At 46.9% G+C, this 19,803-nt stretch overlaps 1 protein-coding gene across 1 annotated transcript; it reads right to left on the reverse strand.

The window, feature by feature from the left end:
* Window positions 1-1,465: 1,465 nt before the first annotated feature.
* Window positions 1,466-16,456, reverse strand: HPSE (heparanase). Its single transcript, XM_027692728.1, has 12 exons — window positions 16,290-16,456; window positions 14,078-14,223; window positions 12,586-12,711; window positions 12,139-12,312; window positions 11,494-11,665; window positions 10,847-10,894; window positions 8,705-8,798; window positions 7,264-7,370; window positions 6,272-6,386; window positions 4,458-4,576; window positions 4,157-4,303; window positions 1,466-3,445 (listed from the first exon to the last, which is right to left on the reverse strand). The coding sequence occupies exons 1-12, from the start codon at window positions 16,454-16,456 to the stop codon at window positions 3,286-3,288; spliced, it is 1,575 nt and encodes a 524-aa protein (XP_027548529.1). The 3' UTR covers window positions 1,466-3,285.
* Window positions 16,457-19,803: the final 3,347 nt, after the last annotated feature.

Consider the following 19,803-nt stretch of genomic DNA (forward strand, 5'->3'; position numbering starts at 1 on the left):
TGCCATTTACTGTTTTAGTGAGCAGTAATCTACAGTAAAATGACTTGCACAAGACAATAAAAGAAATAGTTGCTCAACTGTGATGATACTATTTTTGTGACCTTGGCTCCATTTCACATTGACAAGGCCAATTGCGGGCTTTATTCAGGTACAAACAAGTGCCTGAGGTATGTTTGAATACTGAGTCCCGGCAACAGATGTCCACAGTCTCTCTGCCTGCTGTGTCCACAGGAACACCAGTACTCTGATTTTCACCATGTGGGTGCTTCTCCACAGACACTTTTTGGGGTGTTTTCTGGGTGTGTGTGATGTGGCAAGCAAACCCTGGACTGTCTACAGAAAACTTTTAAGGAGCTCATGAAAATAAAGCAAAAAATTAACTTACTGCCACTAGATTTATATTCATAATAAAGTAGCCTGGCCCTTCATTGAAAAATATTCTAGGGAATAGCTCATTTCAGACTTCAGAAAATCACCAAAAGCTAAGACCTCACTGTCTTGTTTGGCTCAAATCTGAGTTGATGGTCAAATTGCTCCTGACTCTAAGGAGATTATCAGTCTCCTTATTTCGACATACAACAGATATACAAAAGTACAAAAGTACAAATGTACAAAATGTACAAAAGTCTTATGGTGCAACTTACTCCAGCTTCCAGGAAGTAAAACCTACAGTAAATCTGAGGTGAGCAATCCGACTTCCAGAGTCAAAAATGCAAAAGTAAATTGGAATGTGTGCGAGATATAAAATAATTGTCCGTGTTCTCAGATAAGTATACACATGCACACACACACACACACACACACACACACACATATTCAAGGTTTACAATATTCACAGAGGAAAAAAAGCCCCATAGATAGGGTGCCTGTGGGGCAGGCACTGCTGCTGCAGATGGGCCCTGTGAGGGTGATGTTTGCTTCTGTTTCAGACCGTACCTGTCTTGGTGTGCTGGGATCCAGCATCCTTCCAGTCTCCTTCGCTTACCTCCCTCCTGCTTTGTTTGTGTAGAGCTAACGGCTGCTATCACCTAAATATACAACACTTCATAAAGAGAAGTAACCTGGGTGTGTGTAGGAGAACTTTTTAACTTGAAGGCATTTCTGTGAGCTGTAAACCCCACCCTGTGAAGAACCATGCCCTGTGCTCAGAGGAGGAGACATGGTAGGGAGCAGCTGACATTTGCATGCCCAGACATCTCTGTGCCCCTCCTAGTAGTTCCTGTGTGCCAATCACCAATACATGTGTTGAGTCCAAGTCAGACCCTGGGGTGGAGGACTTCTGAACTCGTGGTCAACTACAACTGAAACGCACCAAACTGGGTATGATTTCTTTCATTTTCATGTGCTTGGGTACTCTTGTTGGTAACCAAGGTACAGGTGATGTATGACCAAAAGAAAAGTAGGGAGGGTTGTGGTATCAATATGTCAAAAAGAAGTTTTAAAAAAACCCCAAAGATTGCCAAAAGCTGGTATAAATCACTTTAATTAAAATCTTCAAATATAAAAGTCACAAGCATTGGAATAAACAAAACTCCTAGGAAAGTTCTAAAAAGAAACTACCAGGCAAATAATAACTTCTATGTTTTAGTTGTAAATCGCATAATAATAATAACAATAACAATAATAATAAATTATTAACTTCATGTTGACTTTATGTAAGACTTTTTACTCCATCTTACACTCTCTTCACTTCTTTTATGGAACCTGGACAGTGTAAACAAACAGCCTTTCTCATTTCTGATCTGTTTTATGCCCTGATACATAACCCTTCACAGAATGCACTCCTTTGACACACTAAACTTTAATATAACCCTTTTATTGTGCAGGTTTTCATCACAGCTACAAAAGTAGCTGTGTTTTTAAAGTCCTCTCATTAAAAAAGGTTCCCTGCCCTGAGTTGAAACCCCATGTGGCTGGTAGCATCTTTTTAAAGCTTAAAAAGGGAAGTACAGTGGTGTGGTGTTTTTTTTCCCTGCTGTGCTCACAACATCATAAGGCATTGACAGTGGTAGGGGTTACATATCTTCAAGGAAAGCAGATGCAAATAAATGTGTGTGGGAGGCCACAGGTATTGTCCAAGACCTTTTGTTACCCTGCAGACTAGTGGCCAGTGGCACATGGAACTATAACAGGGTGGGCATGGGGAAGGCACAGCTGGGGAGAAAAGCCACCACCAACACAGATTTCTGGGCAAAATGGCTATTTATCCAGTGGGAAGGATGTCAGCCTGGCTGGGAGTTTTGTCCCCAGGATCTCTAAGGCCACTGATGTCCCTCTGATGGTTGAGGGGTGAGCGGTTTGCTCAGTCTCTTTACTATTCCATTTCCTCGAAGAGAAGACCTTAGTGAATTAGGGAGTGTAAAGCAGAGAGATCTTCACCTGCAAATAGGTTCAGGGAAGTCCTTTCCAGCTGAACTGCCTGTGGGGTGGTGAAGGTTGAGGAGTTCTGAACTCTCACCATGGAGCTCACTGACCACAGAGGGGTGCTGGTGGGCTCCTCTCCTTTCCTTGCAGGGATGAAGCGCGTTATGGCAGAGGTAGACCATCCCACAGGAACAGCCTGTGTTTCATGTGTCAAAAACTTGCCTTTGGAAGGCACATGGCCACAGCTCCATCTTGTGTCTGAACTCAACTAGCTTGGGAAAAATGTGTGTTACTGCCCCAAACCTGATAGAGGAACTGGTTTCTCTGCAAGGTCTTTCCCCCTGCAGGCACCCTGACCTTGGATTGCTTTCCATGTCCACACTTTCCACCCCAAGATGCCCTCAGCAACTACAACCCCTTCTCGGGCTTCCCCATGTGGTATGGGCAGAGTTACAGCTGTACAGCTAAAATAAAAACCCTGCTCATCCTTTCTGAAGGCAAGCTTTTGAAGAAACTGTTTTTAGAGCTGTGCTTGCAGAAACGAGAGGGAGAGGGGAGATTGCAGTTCCCAGGGTGGCAGAGCCCCAAGCACAGTGTGAGAAGCTGATGTGGCTCCGTGCGTGGCCTGGAGAAGGTCCCCCTGCTCAAGTGCAGCAACACAGGCTGGACCAAGAACAAAACTAGCCCCTGTCTAGTCTTGCTCTACCTGGAAAATTCTCCTGGGAGCTGAATAAGCATCTTTCATATACAAATCACCCAGTGGGCCCTCAAGTCTTGCCCAGCCCACAGATCGTACCAGTGCTGCCACATTTACATCCCTTACCAGAATTAAATCCCGTGGTAGAAACGTGAATTTCTAGGATTAAAACCCCCTACTAGCCAAGTGCTTTACATTTATCCTGCATGTGGGTAATTAACCATTTAAATGCAAGCAACAGCTTTGGCGTTTTTGATAACATAAAAGCCATAAGAGAAGGCTGGGAGGCCGAGTACACTGCCGGGACCAAGGGGCTTTTCAATAAGCTCTGGAAGTGTTTTGTCATCCACCATCCGTAGCACATGGCCATTCAGCTCAATAGACCTGGAGGGGGACAGAGAGACTGTTTAGGCAGCTGTGCTCTGTTTGCAATCAAGCACAAATAGCTCTGGACCTGAGTGTAAACATTAACTCAGCCCAAAGCCAAACCAAACTTCCCTCGAGGGAAAAGCATCTGCAGCACTCCCTCTGCAAGGAGTCTCTTAGAGTGGTAGCACAAGTACAATGAAAACTACACGTTTCTTAGTCTTCCAGTGGGGTAAGAGCAAAGCAGGCTTTGAAAAATACAGATTTTAATTGCCTTTTCTCCTGTAATTATTAAGGTATCTTCTATTCCCATGGAGAAAATCCTTCCTGTGCAGACGCATTAGTGATAACAAAAAAAACCCAAAAAAATCCCCAACATACAAAGCCTAAACATGTTGCTGTAAATCAGGACCCAGCACTTGGGAAAGCAATATTCCTGTGCTTGTGCAAAAGAAAAAGGACTTCAGCAGCTGGTCCAGAGCCCTGAAGCCTGCTAGAAAAAACTTCCCAATTAACATCAAGTAAGTGTCCTTGTGCCCTAGCAAGCTTTCAGCAGACTGAGTTTAGGATACCTGATAAAACAGAAGTCAGATTTTACTGAAAAAAACCCCAGATGACTGAATGGTAATCTCTTCCTCCCCCTTGCAAATTGAACAAGGGGAGATTTTAAAGACCATCTACCTCCACTCACAGTACTTTCCACAGAGACAGGAGGAATTGCACACTTACCTGGAAAGTATATTCTCTTTGCCATGAGGCAGTAAGAGGTACTGATCCACGTGCTTGCTGGATAGGTAATCCGGTAGCTGCAAATGCTGGGTAATGTTGTAGAGGTTTAGGACAAACAGTGTCACATCCCCTTCTCTGTACTTTGGGCTGCAAGGCAGGAGAAGATGATGGTGAGGATCAGGAGAGAAAGAGGTTTCACATGAATGATGTGCAACCTTGTGCTGTCCCAAATCGCGTTTGTTAGCCTGGGGGTGGCCATGGGCTCAGGTTTTGGGGTATTCTGCCCTCTCTAGAGGCTTACTTGAGGGTGTTCGTGCAGTGGAGGTAGACACGGAGCTTCCTCTCATTGGCTCCTGCCAGGCCGACCTGCAGCACCTTGGTACCCACCAACCTCTTGTAGAGCAGTGAGAGCCAGTAGTCCTGGGAGGCACAAAAACATGTGTAAGCCCTTGTGTACATGCCAGGTACTCCACATGGTGCCTGACTTAACGTTCCTTTTGCTCTAATTTCAGGGACGTTTGCCCCATAGCTTTTTGCTTTCCCAAGTTTTTCACCATATCTATTTAAATTCTCACAAACAGCATAACTAAAGAGGAAACCGGCCTCCAACATGCAGAACAGCTGTGTTTACAAGGTACCTCAAAGTCATTTTCTCCTTCATATGCAACTATCAGAGCTCTTCCTACCAGGAAGAGACTGTTTATATTTGGGAAACACCCTTCTACAGGGCTCTGTAGCACCTCAGGGCTGAACACAGGGAATAAGCTGACCTTCCTGCAGGAAAGCTTGTGCCTAAAGCACAGGCACAATGCTAGGAAGAAGCCCCTAACAACTTTAACCCCTTTCACTAACGTTGTGCTTTTGACTAGGTCTCAGAATTGATTTCTGAACCTCAGCGACACGTGCATCCTCTGACACCCCAGAACGATGCCTCAGAGCAGGGTGACGCCCAGTGCAGACTCATTTTTTCCAGATCTTTCCAGGCTTTCAGAGAGCTTCTCCCAGCAAATCTGTCTGTCTTTGAGGTTTTTCTAGAAGGAAAAGTGTCGTGTTTCTCTCCTGACTCACCATGAGCCTGGGAAATTACTTTTCCTATCAGCCTTCATGCTCAGCCCCTCTGCAAGAAGGTGCAGCCTTCAGACACTGCTGTGCTTCTTGATTTCTGCGCTAACTACAACTGATGGACCTGGGTCCAGATTTCCCTGCCTCCGAGGCATAATTAGCTTGATTAGCATCTGTACTGCCTGTAGGTGAGGAACAAGGCCCATAGTTTCAGTCCCAATTAAATCTATTTTAAATGAAGGAATAAAAAGCCCAAAGCAACAAGCCTGACAATGCAGCCTCTAGCATAAGGACCAGCTGAACAAGTAGGATGGAAAATCCCCGTATGCTGGGTTTTCTTTCAGGTGGTCTCTATGGCCATGTGTGAAAATCACAATTTGGAAGCAGAAAAATGAGAGGAAAGCTAAAAAGAAAGATGCTACCCTCTCACCCCAAGCTAAGTGCTGGTAGTGCAAAGAAACATGCTGTACATGCAAGAACAATGTATAGTTCAAATAATGAAGTTTCATCACAACAGAATGTTATTTCCTAATGAATCAAACTATACTAAATGTATATTTCAATTTAATTATCCTTCAGCCACTACTGAAGGCTGAATATGCTCATGAGCTACAAAATGCTTGAGTCTTGACTTCATGTTGGCCTGGTTTTCACCTGGGATATAATTTATTTTAATAACTTGTATCATTTCTGTTTAAAAATTACTCATCACTCAGCTGAGGAGTACTCGAACAAAAACAGTCCATCTAGAAAAGCCTTGTGAGCTCCAGAAGTATCTGCATACAAACATGAGCATCATGTCCCACAAATCAGTCTCTGCTGTGCTGAAGAGTGGCTGCATTCCTGCAATTGCAGTAAATATCTTGTATATATAATATTTATGTAATATGTTAACCCATAATGAAACGAGATAACTTTAGATACAAGGATAACTGCAACTATTCAACAAAAAAAGGTGTTGTTAAAATAGGTGACTTGTGCCTCTCCAGCCAGTGTTGCCTGTGCAAAAGTACCTGCTGCATTCAGGTGGTGTTAGGGGGGTTCCTTACGTACCGGCAAAGGCTCAAAGTTGGCATCCACCAGGTGGTAGGTCCCTGCCCCGAAGAAAACCTGTCTCATCACCACATCAATCCCCTTCCTGGCTGAAAGCCCGAGTTTGTCCAACCACCTGCCAAAAAATGAGGCAAATATCATGCAGATGAAATTGCTGACCTCAGTTGCACTCTATTGCCCCTCTCCAACCAGCTTAGGGAAGCAGAAAAGCAAGAATTAGCACATGATGCTGACTTCCTTAAAATCACACAAGTAATTTCAATTCAAATCTTGCATGATTACATTAAAAAATAATTTCAGACCACCTCCAGAAATGTGAGTTGGTGGGAACAGTTGCTCCGCTCCCTTGTCTGCAGGCAGTGAAAAACAGGAGTGGCAGTGGATGCTCCTGAACTGGCCAGAGGTCTGAAGGCTGAGGGAAATCATCACATCAATGACAAGGTTGCCTGTTGTTAACAAGCATTGACTTCACGACCTACCAGACCCTGATGAAAGGGTCATCACATTCCAATGCAATTTTATCTCCCTGAATGTGCAAACTGATCAAAGTGCTAATAAAAGCATGAATTCTTTAATTTCAACCAAATGATATAGTTGATGTCCTTGGAGAAAATTGTTTTTATTACTAAATTGGCTTTTGATTGGTTATTTCATGGTGGTCAAAGGATGGCATAAGAAAAGGGCACCTGTGTGTCTTTCTTTCCTCACAAAAGGACAGAGTTGGCGTTGCAGATTTGAGGGCAGAAATACAGCCTTCTCGTGCTTCTCATCCCCCATTCCCTGTGGGAATCTGCTGTTGCCTGGGCGTACATTGAACCTCAGGCACAGGGGAAGCACAGAGGGAGTGATGGGAGGGTTACAATCCTCAACCCACCCATTGCCTGCACTCCCCAGGAAGCCTGAGGAAGCCACGTTCCTCCCATGGTGCTGGTACACAGCCCCTTCGGCAGGTAAAATGTGTAATTCCCCCACACCTGGCACATGGCACTCACATAAAGCCAGCAACATAAGTGTTGGACAGTCTGGGAGCTCCCCCTCCGTAGGCAGAGCTCGTCTCTCCCAGCCAGACTTTCTTGTTGGGCACAGTCCCATCGACAATCTGGCCAGTGTAGCATTAGAGAAGAAGAGAAAGAGACAACAGTTAAGTTTTTGGGCTACTGAAATAAGTGATGTTTTGTGCTTTAGCCAAAAGCTTTTGTACGATGTTTGCGTTTAAGGAATATCACCAGATGAGATGGGATGTCACACAAATTTTTATCAAAAAGACTAGAAGTAGATTTACATCCCACTCCCTTCAAAAAACCTTGTTTACCCATGTAAAATAAGGCAAACATCGCTAAAATCCAGGTCCTGTAAATCTTCTTGTGTGGAGTAGTACTGTATTCTAAGTTATAATGTTCTAAGGATCAAAAAATACAAAAAAATGGGGTGGGGGGAGGGAACGACCAAAAATGACATCCCTGAGTAACAACTACCTCAATAAATGGGAATGTTGTAGGTGTGTGATGCGTCTGGCACCATGCTTGCTGCCTGGCAAACTGTTGGAGCTCATTTATTAGTAGTATTGTTAATTTTAATTTTTTTTTTTTTTTAAGTTTACAATGTCAGTAGCAACCAAGCTTTGAGGACCCCTGTTCATTGCTAGGAAGAAATTGTGCTTTATTCTGGAATGTTTGCTGACCCCCAGGAAGAATGGGCACAGAGTGGCTGGAGAGCAGCCAGGCAGAAAGGGACCTGGGAGTTTGGATTGACAGGAAGCTGAACATGAGCCAGAGTGTGCCCAGGTGGCCAAGAAGGCCAAGGGCATCCTGGCCTGGATCAGGAACAGTGTGGCCAACAGGTCCAGGGAAGTGATTCTTCCCCTGTACTCAGCACTGGTGAGGCCACACCTGGAGTGCTGTGTCCAGTTTTGGGTCCCTCAGTTCAGGAAGGATATTGAGGGGCTGGAGCAGGTCCAGAGAAGAGCAACAAGGCTGGTGAATGGGGTCGAGCACAAGTCCTATGAGGAGAGGCTGAGGGAGCTGGGGTTGTTTAGCCTGGAGAAGAGGAGGCTCAGGGGAGACCTCATCACTCTCTCCAACTCTCTTGACAGGAGGTTGTAGCCAGGTGGGGGTTGGTCTCTTCTCGCAGGCAGCTATCAGTAAGACAAGAGGGCATGGTCTTAAGCTCTGCCAGGGGAGGTTTGGGTTAGAAGAAATTCTTTACAGAGAGGGTAATCAGGCATTGGAATGGGCTGCCCAGGAAAGTGGTGGATTCTCCATCCCTGGAGGTTTTTAAGGTGAGACTGGATGTGGCACTTAGTGCCATGGTCTAGTAACCACAGCGGTGTTGGATCAAGGCTTGGACTTGATGATCTCAGAGGTCCTTTCCGACCCGGCTGATTCTATGATTCTATGAAGCTGAACATGGGAATGATTGAACAAGACAAGGTACCTCCAGGACTTCATGTATGTCTGTGGCAAAGGTATCCAGCACTTCAGGGCTCAAGAAATCCCTCCTTGTTGCACTCCGTCCATTCACATAGTAACTGAAAATAGGAAAAAAAACATAGCCAAAATTAAGGAAAAATACCATCAGTGATACAAAATACCACCAAAAGTATTCAGCTGCTTGATACATTTATCCACAGCACTATTTTTTTGTCCAGGTCTTTTTATTCTTTTGCTTTCCAAATGTGTAGATATTTCATCTGTATTTAAGGGACTGTCAGGTATAACTACCTCGATGGAGGCAGGATATCACAGAAATCTCCAACAGCAGAAGTAGTAGGTTTGTTTGCCTCTACTCATTTAGAATTAGGAAAACATCACTGGGTAAAAGCCAGCTTCTGCAAATCTTCTCTTGCTGAGGAGTCCGACCCTCCTAGGTGATTACTTGCATTACCGTATCAAATTATATATTAAAAATATCAGATCCCAGCTTCTGTCCCTCTGTTGGAATATTTTGGCCATTTGGAGGGGAACAGGATGTAGGCATCCCTATGGGATGAAGGTTGGCCTCCACTAGGAGCAGTAGAGCTTTTAAGTCTAGTTTGTCCAAATAAAGAACGGGAAACTGGGATCCTTGTGGTTTTTGCATTTTGTTGTGCTGTCACTCAGTTCTACCAGAAGTAGCTGAAGTCTTCCAGCCACAAGGGGAAGCTAAAACCTGATAATCCTAAATTAGTAAAGATAATAACACATGTCCACTTAAAGCAAAGGCAGCCACAGGAAGGGCAAGAACAGCCCAGGAAGGGGAGAGGACAAGTTTAATGCCTTTCTAGCAGTTCAAAATGCATAGACAAGTCATATATATATATATATACATATGTATGTAATAGAAGCATGCACATCTTTTTCCACTCTCATCTGACTGCTGCATGTCACTGGGCTGCATTTGACTCTGGAAAAAAACCTGCCTTCACACGGAAATGGCTTTCAAGCATGAGGGCTTGATGGCAGGTGCCCTGCTGCCAACTGGCCACCTGAGCCTTTTAAACCTGCGTATCTAAGCCAGGCACAAGAGCGAAGGGCTGGGACTGTGCCGCTGCTGCTTGCACTGTGGGGGGGATCTGAGGGCCAGTTACCCATAGAGAGCCCAGACTCACTTGGAGAGCAAACCTAAGGGAACAGGAGAAGCTACTATCCCTTCTCCATGGGTAGGAATCAGCCAGACCTGCAGGGCTTTTCATTTATATCAAGTAGACATAAATAGACAGAAAAAGGCAGCACAACACATCAGCTCACAAGGCTTCTGTTGCACTTTTTAGAAGGAGTTGTGTGCATTTGTCAACAGGATCATCAGTGACTCCCTGAATTTGCTTTCAGCAAGCGAAGCTTTCACTCAAGCAGGTTCAGCCTTTCTAAAGCCAAGAAGAGCATCAGTGGCAGGGGTACTGACTCTGTTTTAAAGTCCAGCCACCCTTGGGTTGTTTAAAACTTTACATTAAAAACCTTCTACTCTCACAGAAGTTCAGCAGAGGCATCTCTGCTGAGTAAGCTTGAGCCATCTTATTTTCCTTTTGTACAACACCCCCTTCTTCCCATGGGAAAGTGCAATTTATTTGCAAGGGGTGGCAGCTTGGAGCTTTGAAACAACCAGGGCTGCAGCTCAGATCTCACTAGCTTTTGGTACATGTTGAAATGCGTACGCAAAAAGGTTCAACCACTGCAGAAACTCTCCTCGTGCAGGAGAGAACCATGACTGACGTAACCCCTCACGCTCCTGCGAGAAGAAAAGCTGCTATGTCATCTTTTTTCCCACATCCCACTTCTGTTTTTCTCCATGCACATATTTAGCAAGCAAAATGACTGTCTTGCACACATTGCATTCCCTGCAGCTGTGCCTATGTTACAACCCCCTACCACTGCTTTTGAGTCTCTGCACCAAGTAGCCTCTTTGGAGGTTTCTGCACTTCTCTAATATGCTCCCTCAATTCCTCTCTTATTCTGAACAGAGAAGTTTGTGGAGAGGCCCCCGAGGAACTGCTGAAAAGGGTATTTCACCCCCCTCCTTCCTGCTGAGATGTTCAAACTGACATTTTGTGAAGAAAACAGGCAATAATCAGAGTGACAATGGCATTCAAGTGGTACTTACTGATGCCACGTGACAGAGTCGATCACCTTCCCTCCCGATTTCAGGAAGCTGCAACCAGAGGGAATGTGTTGGAGAGCAGGGGGTTAGGAGGTGCTGGTGATGGGTCATGGCCCCCCCACAAGCGAGCCACCATGCACAACCCTGCCCTCTGCCCCCAGCTGGCAGCAGTGATCGCGAATGCTTTGGGACCACAGGCTTTGGGCAGCCTGGCTGCCTCAGCAGGCTGCTGGGAGGATGAATTAATGTTTAACACACTGGGGTTTCTAGGGCAAAAAGCCCTTGTTAGCACAGCAGTACAGCCAGTGCTCAGTGCAAAAGCATGCAGACCACTGACATATTGCCAGCAGCTGAGTTTCAACCGGCTGAATGTTTAAGCCTTGAGCTCATGCATGCAGGTAAGGCTTTAGTTGTCCTCAGTCAAGGGAGAAAAAAATCCACATTTCTAATTTAAGGAAAAATGCAATAAAATTGTTCTCAAATAGACCAGGTGTGTCCATTTGTACATCCGTACTATTGATTTGGAACAGAAAATCCTTAAAACCCTGCCCAGATGCGTCCTCATGCCCCCTACATCTGGATGCAGATAAAGTACCACTATCCACATCTGTCCCACCCTGGAGGGTGCTGCTGGTGCCCCACAGCCCTACCTTCTCAGCAGTCTCTGTGTGTGCTTCCGGGGCTGCCCAACATCAGGACCGTAGAGCTTTGCATGCTGGTAGAGGGTGTAGTTATTCAGAAGTTGGCGTAAGTTAATAAAATCTTGCCCCAGCTGGGAACCGTTGATGTGGATGCCAGATTTCTTCCTGAAGCTGTTGGGCTCTGGGAAAGACACGTGCACATCAACACCCCACTCTAGTTCTGGGACACAAAATAGGGCAACTTGTTCCACATGGGGAGCACCAGTCTCCTAAGGCTTCACGTGATCTGGCAGGGTATGAGTGAGATATTTGAAGGTAGTAAGCATGAAATCAAAAGCCTGGGGGATGCAGTGTGCTGCTCTCCAGCACTCTATCCCAGCCAGTCTTGATAGGTGACATCCTGCACCTTGAGGAATATCGTTCACCTGATCTAAAAGCCTTGGTAGGAGAAGCAAAATCACCTCCATTTGCTCATTCATTGGATCTTCTCGTGAAATCCCTCCTTGCAAATTAAGACCTTAATGCTTCTTAATAAAACATCACCTTGCCTTTATGTGCCATCATCCAAACCACCCAAAACTACCAGCCCATACCCTGTGGTGGTATTTTCCCAGGTGACAGCTGACCTGGCCAACAAGCAGGCTTTGCACTTACCATTCCCGAGCTCCCAGGAGATGTTGTAGCTCTGTGAGGCACAGTAGTCCAGCAGCGCCTGGGCGTTCGAGCTGTCCCACTGCAAACCACCTTTCCGCAGCAAGGCATTGAGTCCAAAGATCAGGTGAAACCCTGAGCAGTTTGCAAAGCTGTAGAGAATATCCAGGGTATTTTCTGCAGAAGAGAAAGGGAGTATGCTTATCCCAAGGTTACACTGTGCTAGTTGAGCTCCAGCCAAGCAACAATTGTACTGCCCATATTTATTTAGTCTGATGCTGCAGATGTGCAAACAGTAGAAAAAGAGTTCTTTGAATATTTTGCTAAGGAGGTAAAATGTTTATTTTTCAGTGGTTTCACCTCCTGACAGCCTACAACCCTTCTACTGTGGGGCAGAGATTTGCACCTCCTTGTTTATAAACCCTACAGAAAAATCCATCAAAGTCTTACTTGTAATGGTGGTGTTTTTGTGCTTTTTCCGGTTCTGCTCAGCAAGAATCAGCTTCTCCTGGTTGGACCACTGGACCAGCAGCAGCTTCTCAACAGCAGAGAACACAGGTGTTGAGCCACAAGCCTCTGTAGGGTAGAAGGTTGATAGGAATTAAGTCCTCACCTTCACAGCCAGGGTCCAACATGTGAAGGGCTGCATCCCACAGGAGGAAGCACAGTTCCTTGGTGCCAGGCTGAGAGCTGGTCTTGCACTTCTGTGAAATGCATTGCTACTTCCATAGCATTAACCACATAGGAAAAGAGGGCTGGCTTGATGATAGATACTTTGTAAAAATAGATACTTTGTAAAAAATGCATATTTTTCAGTTTGAGGTGATGGAGATAGTGGGGTGAGGGAAGACTGAGCTGTGCTTCTGTAAACTGGTATTGTGGCAGTCAACCCCCAATAAACTGGTTTTTTTGGAGCACCATCCGGAAACCCTCGTTCCAGTGACCTGACAAAGCATGGGCTGCCATGCCCAAGGAGCAGATAAGCTGTCCTGGCATGCAGTGGTGTGGCAGGGATCATAGCCCACCTTGCTGTGGGCACAAATGGGGCAATGCTTCCTGCACTGCCCGTCCTGCGCAGGGGAAAGTGCTGAATCCCCCATATGGCTCCAGCAGCAACGCTGGCAGGAGTCACGAGACACTTGTTCTTCAAAGCTCATGTTTTTTCTTGGCACGCAAACCACGAACAAGCCACAACCTGGAGAGGTTCCTCTTCCTAAAGAGAGGAAGGCATGAGCCAGCGTCACAGGAGGCAGCTACTTAGTGAAGTGATACGAGGGGAAAAGTACCACTTGACCTCAAAACTGAGCATCCCTGGCTGTACGGCAAGGTATGATTGCACTGTTGTGCTATGTACCACAGGAACAGATGGGAAATTTTTCATTGGAAACACCTCTAGAAGAGCGTACGTGCTTCTGCTAAGTTTAAAGAGAAAATACCAAGCTCAAGCAGTTGGTAGTGGTCCAGTGGATCCGTGCTTGCCCTGTCAGACACAGGAGGGCAAGGCTGCACTCCCGGACTAGGTCTCTGGCTTTGGCCAGCACAGAGAAATCACACACTGTGTTCTCCTCAGATTATTTCTTCCATCTCTTACTTGATTTTCATAATGAAGCAACAGCTTTTGAGCTGACCTTGAACACCTCCCAGGCAGTGTGGGAGGTCCCAAGACTGCTGCATTGAGCACAGGGCAGCAAAGGGAGAGTCTCAGCAGAGATGCCATGGCAGAGTCCCCCACATTCTTTCTCACTTTCCAATGGCTGGCACAGCTCTTCCCACAAACTGTGCTGAAGGTCCACGGATCTCCTCTCCATGGAGGAGAGCAATGATGACCCTGTGGAGGAAGCCCAGCACTGCTGTCGTGCCCTTGCAGCATCCCCAGCCTGCATCAAAATCCTCTCCTAAACCCAGGACGGTTTTAAGTCTAACACATTGATGTTCATTTTACCTTGCTGCGCCTGAAGTTCCCAGAGGATTTTTTCTTCTGAAGTTGAATCTTTGTTGGGATCAAAGATAAGAAAATCTGTCTCAGTGCCGCCGAACCTCAGGAAGCCTGGGGACAGGGCTGTCGCCAGTGCACGCAGTTTGGGATTGCTGAGGAAGGAACATTGAGAAACAGAAAACCACTGTAGCTTTGGTGTAGAGGCTAAATATGGGAAGTACTTGGAGGAATATGCTGCAGTGACTTGGGGCTATCCAGTTCACTCAGGGCACTCCTGACACCTGCCTGGACCTGTGTCCCAGCCCTCTGCACTGTACAACAGGGACACTGCTGACCAGGTGAGCCAGGACAGCACTGATGAGGCAACAAGACATGCTTGAGGGAACATGGGCACAGGCAGGGAGCCAAATCCTCAGAGAAAAGTAAGGCAATATTTCAAAAGGTATTTTTTTTTGTCCTAAACATCCCTCTCACCTAGACCTTTTGGTTTTGTTTGTGCAACACTAACCTAACAGTCCCGTGAGAAGGTGGGCATAAAACTGACTTTACATCATCAGTCCCACTTTCAATCAAAAACAGCCAAAGCAATCTTTTTTGTACCTGAGAGAGATTAAGAGTCCATGCTGGGGCAGGTATTAGCTTTGCAAAGCAGGTGCATAAAAGAACACAACTCTGCCTCTGTGACTTACATACACCCTGTGCAGGATGCGCAGCACTGACACCCAGCCCTCACTGGGGGATGAAGGACACCAGGCACATCAGCCTTATCTGCCCAGTGGTGACAAACAGCAGATTAGAGTACTTCCCACTCCTCTTGGTGGCAGGGCTGGCCCCAGAGTGAACCCCAAGGCGTGTGGTTGGGGCTGGAGGTTGGGGACCTGAGCCCTCTCCAGTAAAGCTGGTGACACCTTTCTCCCTGCCTCGATGAGGAGGAAAAGATGAAAGTGGTGGGAGGAGGGAAATCAGGACTGGAGAAATACAGTGGGGATGAAAAAATGGGACCAGAGAGATGAAAAGGGAAGAACTAAGACAGCTTCCAGGAAAAAAAAAAAAAGAGAGAGAATAAAAAAGGAAAAAAAGAGATTAAAAAGTAGAGCAAAAGCAGGGAAAAAAGTAGAGCAAAAGCAGGGAAGAAAAGGCAGAAGAGAGGTCAGAGGCAAAAGAATGGACAGGGAACACCATCACCCAGCAGTCCAGAGTTGTTTAGTGTTACCCAGGGAGAAAAAAAGACTTCATGTGTTGGATCTCTCAGTTCAGCTTTGATGGTGACAGACCCTCCTCAGCATTTATTTGACTTCATGTTCACAAAAGTCTGCCAAGCTACCTGAGGGCTCAGATGATTTTTGTCCTGTGGAACAGCAGGAATAGCAGCCCCCAGCCCCTCCACACATAACGGCTTTGTTCTGTAGAATCACAGAATCGTTAAGTTTGGAAAAGAACTCTAAGATCATAAAATCCAAACATTAACCCAGCACTGCCATGTTCACCACTGAACCATATAAACTATGTCCCAAAGTGCCACACCCATAGGTTTTTTGAACACTTTCAAGAATGGTGATCCTACCACTTCTCTGTTCCGATGCCTATTTTTCTTATTATCCAATCTAAACCTCTTCTGATGCAACTTGATGTCGTTTCCTCTCCACCAGTCACTTGTTACCTGGGACAAGAGACCGACCCACACCTCGTTACAGCCTCCTTTCCGGTAGTTGTAAAAGAGCGATAAGATCTCGCCTGAGCCTCCGTTTGCCGAACAACCCCAGTCCCCTCAGTTTCCTTCTCCTTTTTTTCTGCTCGCAAAGGAGCTCCTCTCCCGGGTTTATCCCCGAGCTGATCCCCGAGCTGCCCCTTCCCTGCATCCACCCAGCCCAGCTACTCATTCCCTGAGCACAATCGAGCCGGCGCGGCTCGCACCCGCGGAAGGTACCACCTTGCTGCCCTGGGAGGATGGAATTGGTGAATCCCGAAGCAGAGGTGATCCAGCAGCCTCCCCCGACCCCAGTTCCAGGGATGAGGGGTTCTCCGTTCCCCCCATGTCGCTCCGCAGCGCATTTTCTTGTTCTCCGCCGGGATGACCGGGCTCCCCCCGCATCCTCGTGGTTGCGGACCTCTCTGCCTGCCGGGGACCTCTCCCCTTGCCCCGAGGGACCCCTCTGCCGTGCCCCTCCTCTCCCCAGGACCTTTTTTCCTTTGCCCAAAGAGACGAGACGTGGCTCACCTGAGCAAGGCGACAAAGCGCGGATCCCGGGCCAGGCTGGCATCCAGAGTAAGGGAGAGGAAATCCGGGCTCACCTCGCCGCGGGGGCTGCCCCGGAGCCCCAGTCGCAGCACCACCGCCCCCTGCCCCCCCGCCAGCGCCGGCAGCAGCAGCAGGAGCGGCAGCATCCTCCGCTCCCGGCCCGCCGCCGCCGGCACCACCCCCGCGGAGGGCGGGCCAGGGGGTGCAGCCCTGCGCTCCCCGCCGGGAAGGACGAGGCCGGCGTGAGCAGGACCCTCCTCACCCTCTGGAAGCCGCTTAGGGCTGCAATCGCATCTCTGGAACTCAGCCCTGCTCTTCGAGCCTCAAATCAGGTCCAAGCCACCAGAAGCTGCCTCAACCCTTGAAGCCTCAACCTTCCCAGCTGCCTCAACCATTGCAAAATGAACCTGTGTTTCAAGCTGGTTCCTTGCCTGCTCACGCCTTTGCAGCCTTCCAGCCGATCGGCCGCTTCTTACAGCATCGCTCCCTGCCCGAGGGGCCCCAGGCAGCTGCCTGCACAAACAGCGGGCTGGAAAATCGCTGCCGGCTGAACGCTGCTGCTCGAGGGCTAAAATGTCGGGCTGGCAGCCCAGCCACGGGCCTCCACTGTGGGAAACAGAGTCACAGCCAGGTCAGATTGAAACCCACCTCCCCCTGCTACAACACAGTTGGAACAGGGATGTTTCTTAATTACAGAAACATGAAACTTGGAATTACTATTACAATAAAGATTCAAGTGTGCTCTGGGTCTGCCCCCGAGGTGTTCCTTGCAAAAATCCTTTTTCAGCAACAGCTGGCCTTGCAGGGACTCATGTCAGGAAACAGCCAGGTGCAACCCTGGAGCAGGTATTGCTTAGTATTAGGGAATGATTTGGGTTGGAAGGGACCTTAAGGATTATATAGTTCCAACCCCCCTGCCATGGTCAGGGACACCTCCCACTAGGCCAGGTTGCTCAAATTCCCATCCAATCTGGCCTTGAACACTACCAGGGATGGGGCATCCACAACTTCTCTGGGAAACCTGTGCCAGTGTCTCACCACCTTCACAGCAAAGAATTTCTTCCTAACATCTGATCTAAACCTCAATTTAAGGCCATTCCGCTCTTGTCCTATCACACCATGTCCTCATAAAAAGTCCCTTTCCAGCTGGCTTGTAGATCCCTCATTAGGTACTGAAAAGTGCTGTAAGGTCTCTCTGGAGCCTTCTCTTCTCCAGACTGAACAACCCCAACTCTCTTATCCTGTCTTCATAGGAGAGGTGCTCCAGCTCTCTGATCATCTTCATGGCCTCCTCTGGACTTATTCCAACAGGTCCCCGACCTTCTTATTTTGGGGGCCCCAGAGCTGGATGCAGTACCGCAGGTAGAGTCTGGAGTAGAGGGAGACAATCACCTCCCTGGACCTGCAGGTCCTGCTTCCTTTGAAGCAGCCCAGAATATAGTTGGCTTTCTGGACTGCAAGACTGATCTATGTTTCTGAGTTTCTATGCACGCTACTGAAACATTTGCAGTTTTTAAACAAGGATGCTTTACATCTCCATTACATTTCCCACTTGCGTCAGTTCATCCTGAAGCATCCATGTTTCTTGCTGAATTTGTTTTCAATCAGTTTTCTGCTGGAACAGGCTGCAAATCTGTTACTTTATTTGGGTGCAGTGCTTCCCACACGCACTGAAGTCGGAGCATTAATCAGCATGGCTCAAGTGCTCGCCTGCCTGGCCCTTCCTGTTCCTGCTTGCTCTACATTTTTGTACTGTTAAGTAACTCTCCACCGGAACTAGAAGAACTGGACCAAATTAACTCAGTTTTTGATAAACACATCCATGGCTCTGCCAAAAAGGAAACATCAGTGACGCTCCTGACTGTCTCAATATCTTAGTCAGGGTAACACTTCCCATTTCGGGGATGCAGCACCAATTATATGCCTACGCCCCAGGAAGGGCTGGGGTGACTGTCTGCCAGAGGAATAATTCATCTATCACCAGGTGACTGGAGCACCACACAAACTATCCAGCCCCATGAGTAAACCAAGGATATAAGAATGTAGCTCAAGTGTGTGATAAATCATTGTTGCAAACCTAATTAAGGTTGCTAATACAGGTAGGTAGTTAAGGTTGCTACTACACAAAAGGTTAGCAGATGTCAGGGGAGATTAAGCCTGCGCACAATTTTTTTCTGTTGGAATTCACTACTTCTGCCTTCATTTCCTCAATGTGCTTCTTCGAGGAGAGGTGCCTTAAATCACTTGCCACTGCGCTTATTTCTAACAGCAGAGGCACAAGGTGTGTATTTCAAATGGCCAAGGCTATGTTTTGGATTCAGTCGCTGTGAATGGATGTGTGTACATCAGGTCTAGCACATGTTATGTTTTTAGCAGCCTGCAAACACTTGTAGCTGGAAAATAATGCCTTCCAGCATTTGCATAAGAGCTAGAGGTACTAAACAAGAATTTGCCGCTTTTGCCTGGGCATTTTTCACATTAATACCCATTTTTAAATATTGCAAAGTAGAGGAGATCAGTCCAGAGGTATTTGGACTCCAATGGAAATTTGGGCAGAATTTGAGTGGTGCCATGTGAACTACAAGGGGAGCGTTAAAGAACCAGGACTAGGCTTAAGCTCACTTGAGTGTTATTTGAAGCCAGCTCTGAACGAGCGCCCTATCCCACTTCCTCACTCCACAGAAAGCCTAGTCCCTGCCTTGTGACATTCAAATGCTTTGGTTATGCAGCTCCTAAAGCAGTTCTGCTTCTCCCATGCCAGTGATGCCATTAGGCACACTGTGCTGGCCAGGTTTCTATAACTAGAGAAAATTAAAAATAAAACTTTCCAGGAATTTCAACTGTCTAACAGCAGTGGCACCATGCTATTGCTAACAGGGACCCCACTGCTCTTCCTGGGCAAGCACCAAGAGCTGATATATTTTCATATAGACCAGTTTTATATAATATATATAATATAATATATTATATATATTATATATATATAGTCAGTGTTTTACCTTCTGCATATTAAGGGAATTCTGAAGGGAAGAGTTATACAAAAGGCAAACAATTCTCGTGACATAGCAGTGTTTGGGCAGATGAACAGAGCAGACCTGTGCCAGAGTAGCACTCTGTTTCTGTATAAGAAGCATCAGGAAGATGAAACTAAGTTGATGCCAAGAAAGCATGGAAACTGTAAAAACAGAGATGCCTATCAAAGTGGTTTTGTAAGCTATGCTTACTCCCTGCCCCCAAGCCCCCGGCCAGATCTTGTCCTGACACAGCACACAGCTCTCAGCACTCTCAGCTGGTTTTATTTCTGAACTCAGCTGGTTAGAGGAGGCTGAGACGGCACATGCTCTGTTTATCCAGAGCTGGAAATAACACCATGGGTCTAGCTTTCTGCAGTTCTCTTTGAAGTGCACGCAGCTTTATAGATAGTTCTAAAAGACTGTTTCCACCGAGTCTGCAACTGACAAATTCAGGTGCGGTGGGAGCTGTGGAACACACC

Source organism: Neopelma chrysocephalum, unplaced genomic scaffold (assembly GCF_003984885.1).
Source record: "Neopelma chrysocephalum unplaced genomic scaffold, ASM398488v2 Primary Assembly neopelma1_88, whole genome shotgun sequence".
Lineage (NCBI taxonomy): Eukaryota > Metazoa > Chordata > Aves > Passeriformes > Pipridae > Neopelma > Neopelma chrysocephalum.

Coding starts and splice junctions, on each gene's coding strand:
- HPSE (XM_027692728.1), bottom strand. CDS start 16,456: ATGCTGCCGCTCCTGCTGCTGCTGCCGGCGCTGGCGGGGGGGCAGGGG. Junction 10,895..11,493: donor ACACAGAGACTGCTGAGAAG/GTAGGGCTGTGG, acceptor CTCTGGTTGCAG/CTTCCTGAAATCGGGAGGGA. Junction 7,371..8,704: donor ACATACATGAAGTCCTGGAG/GTACCTTGTCTT, acceptor TACACTGGCCAG/ATTGTCGATGGGACTGTGCC.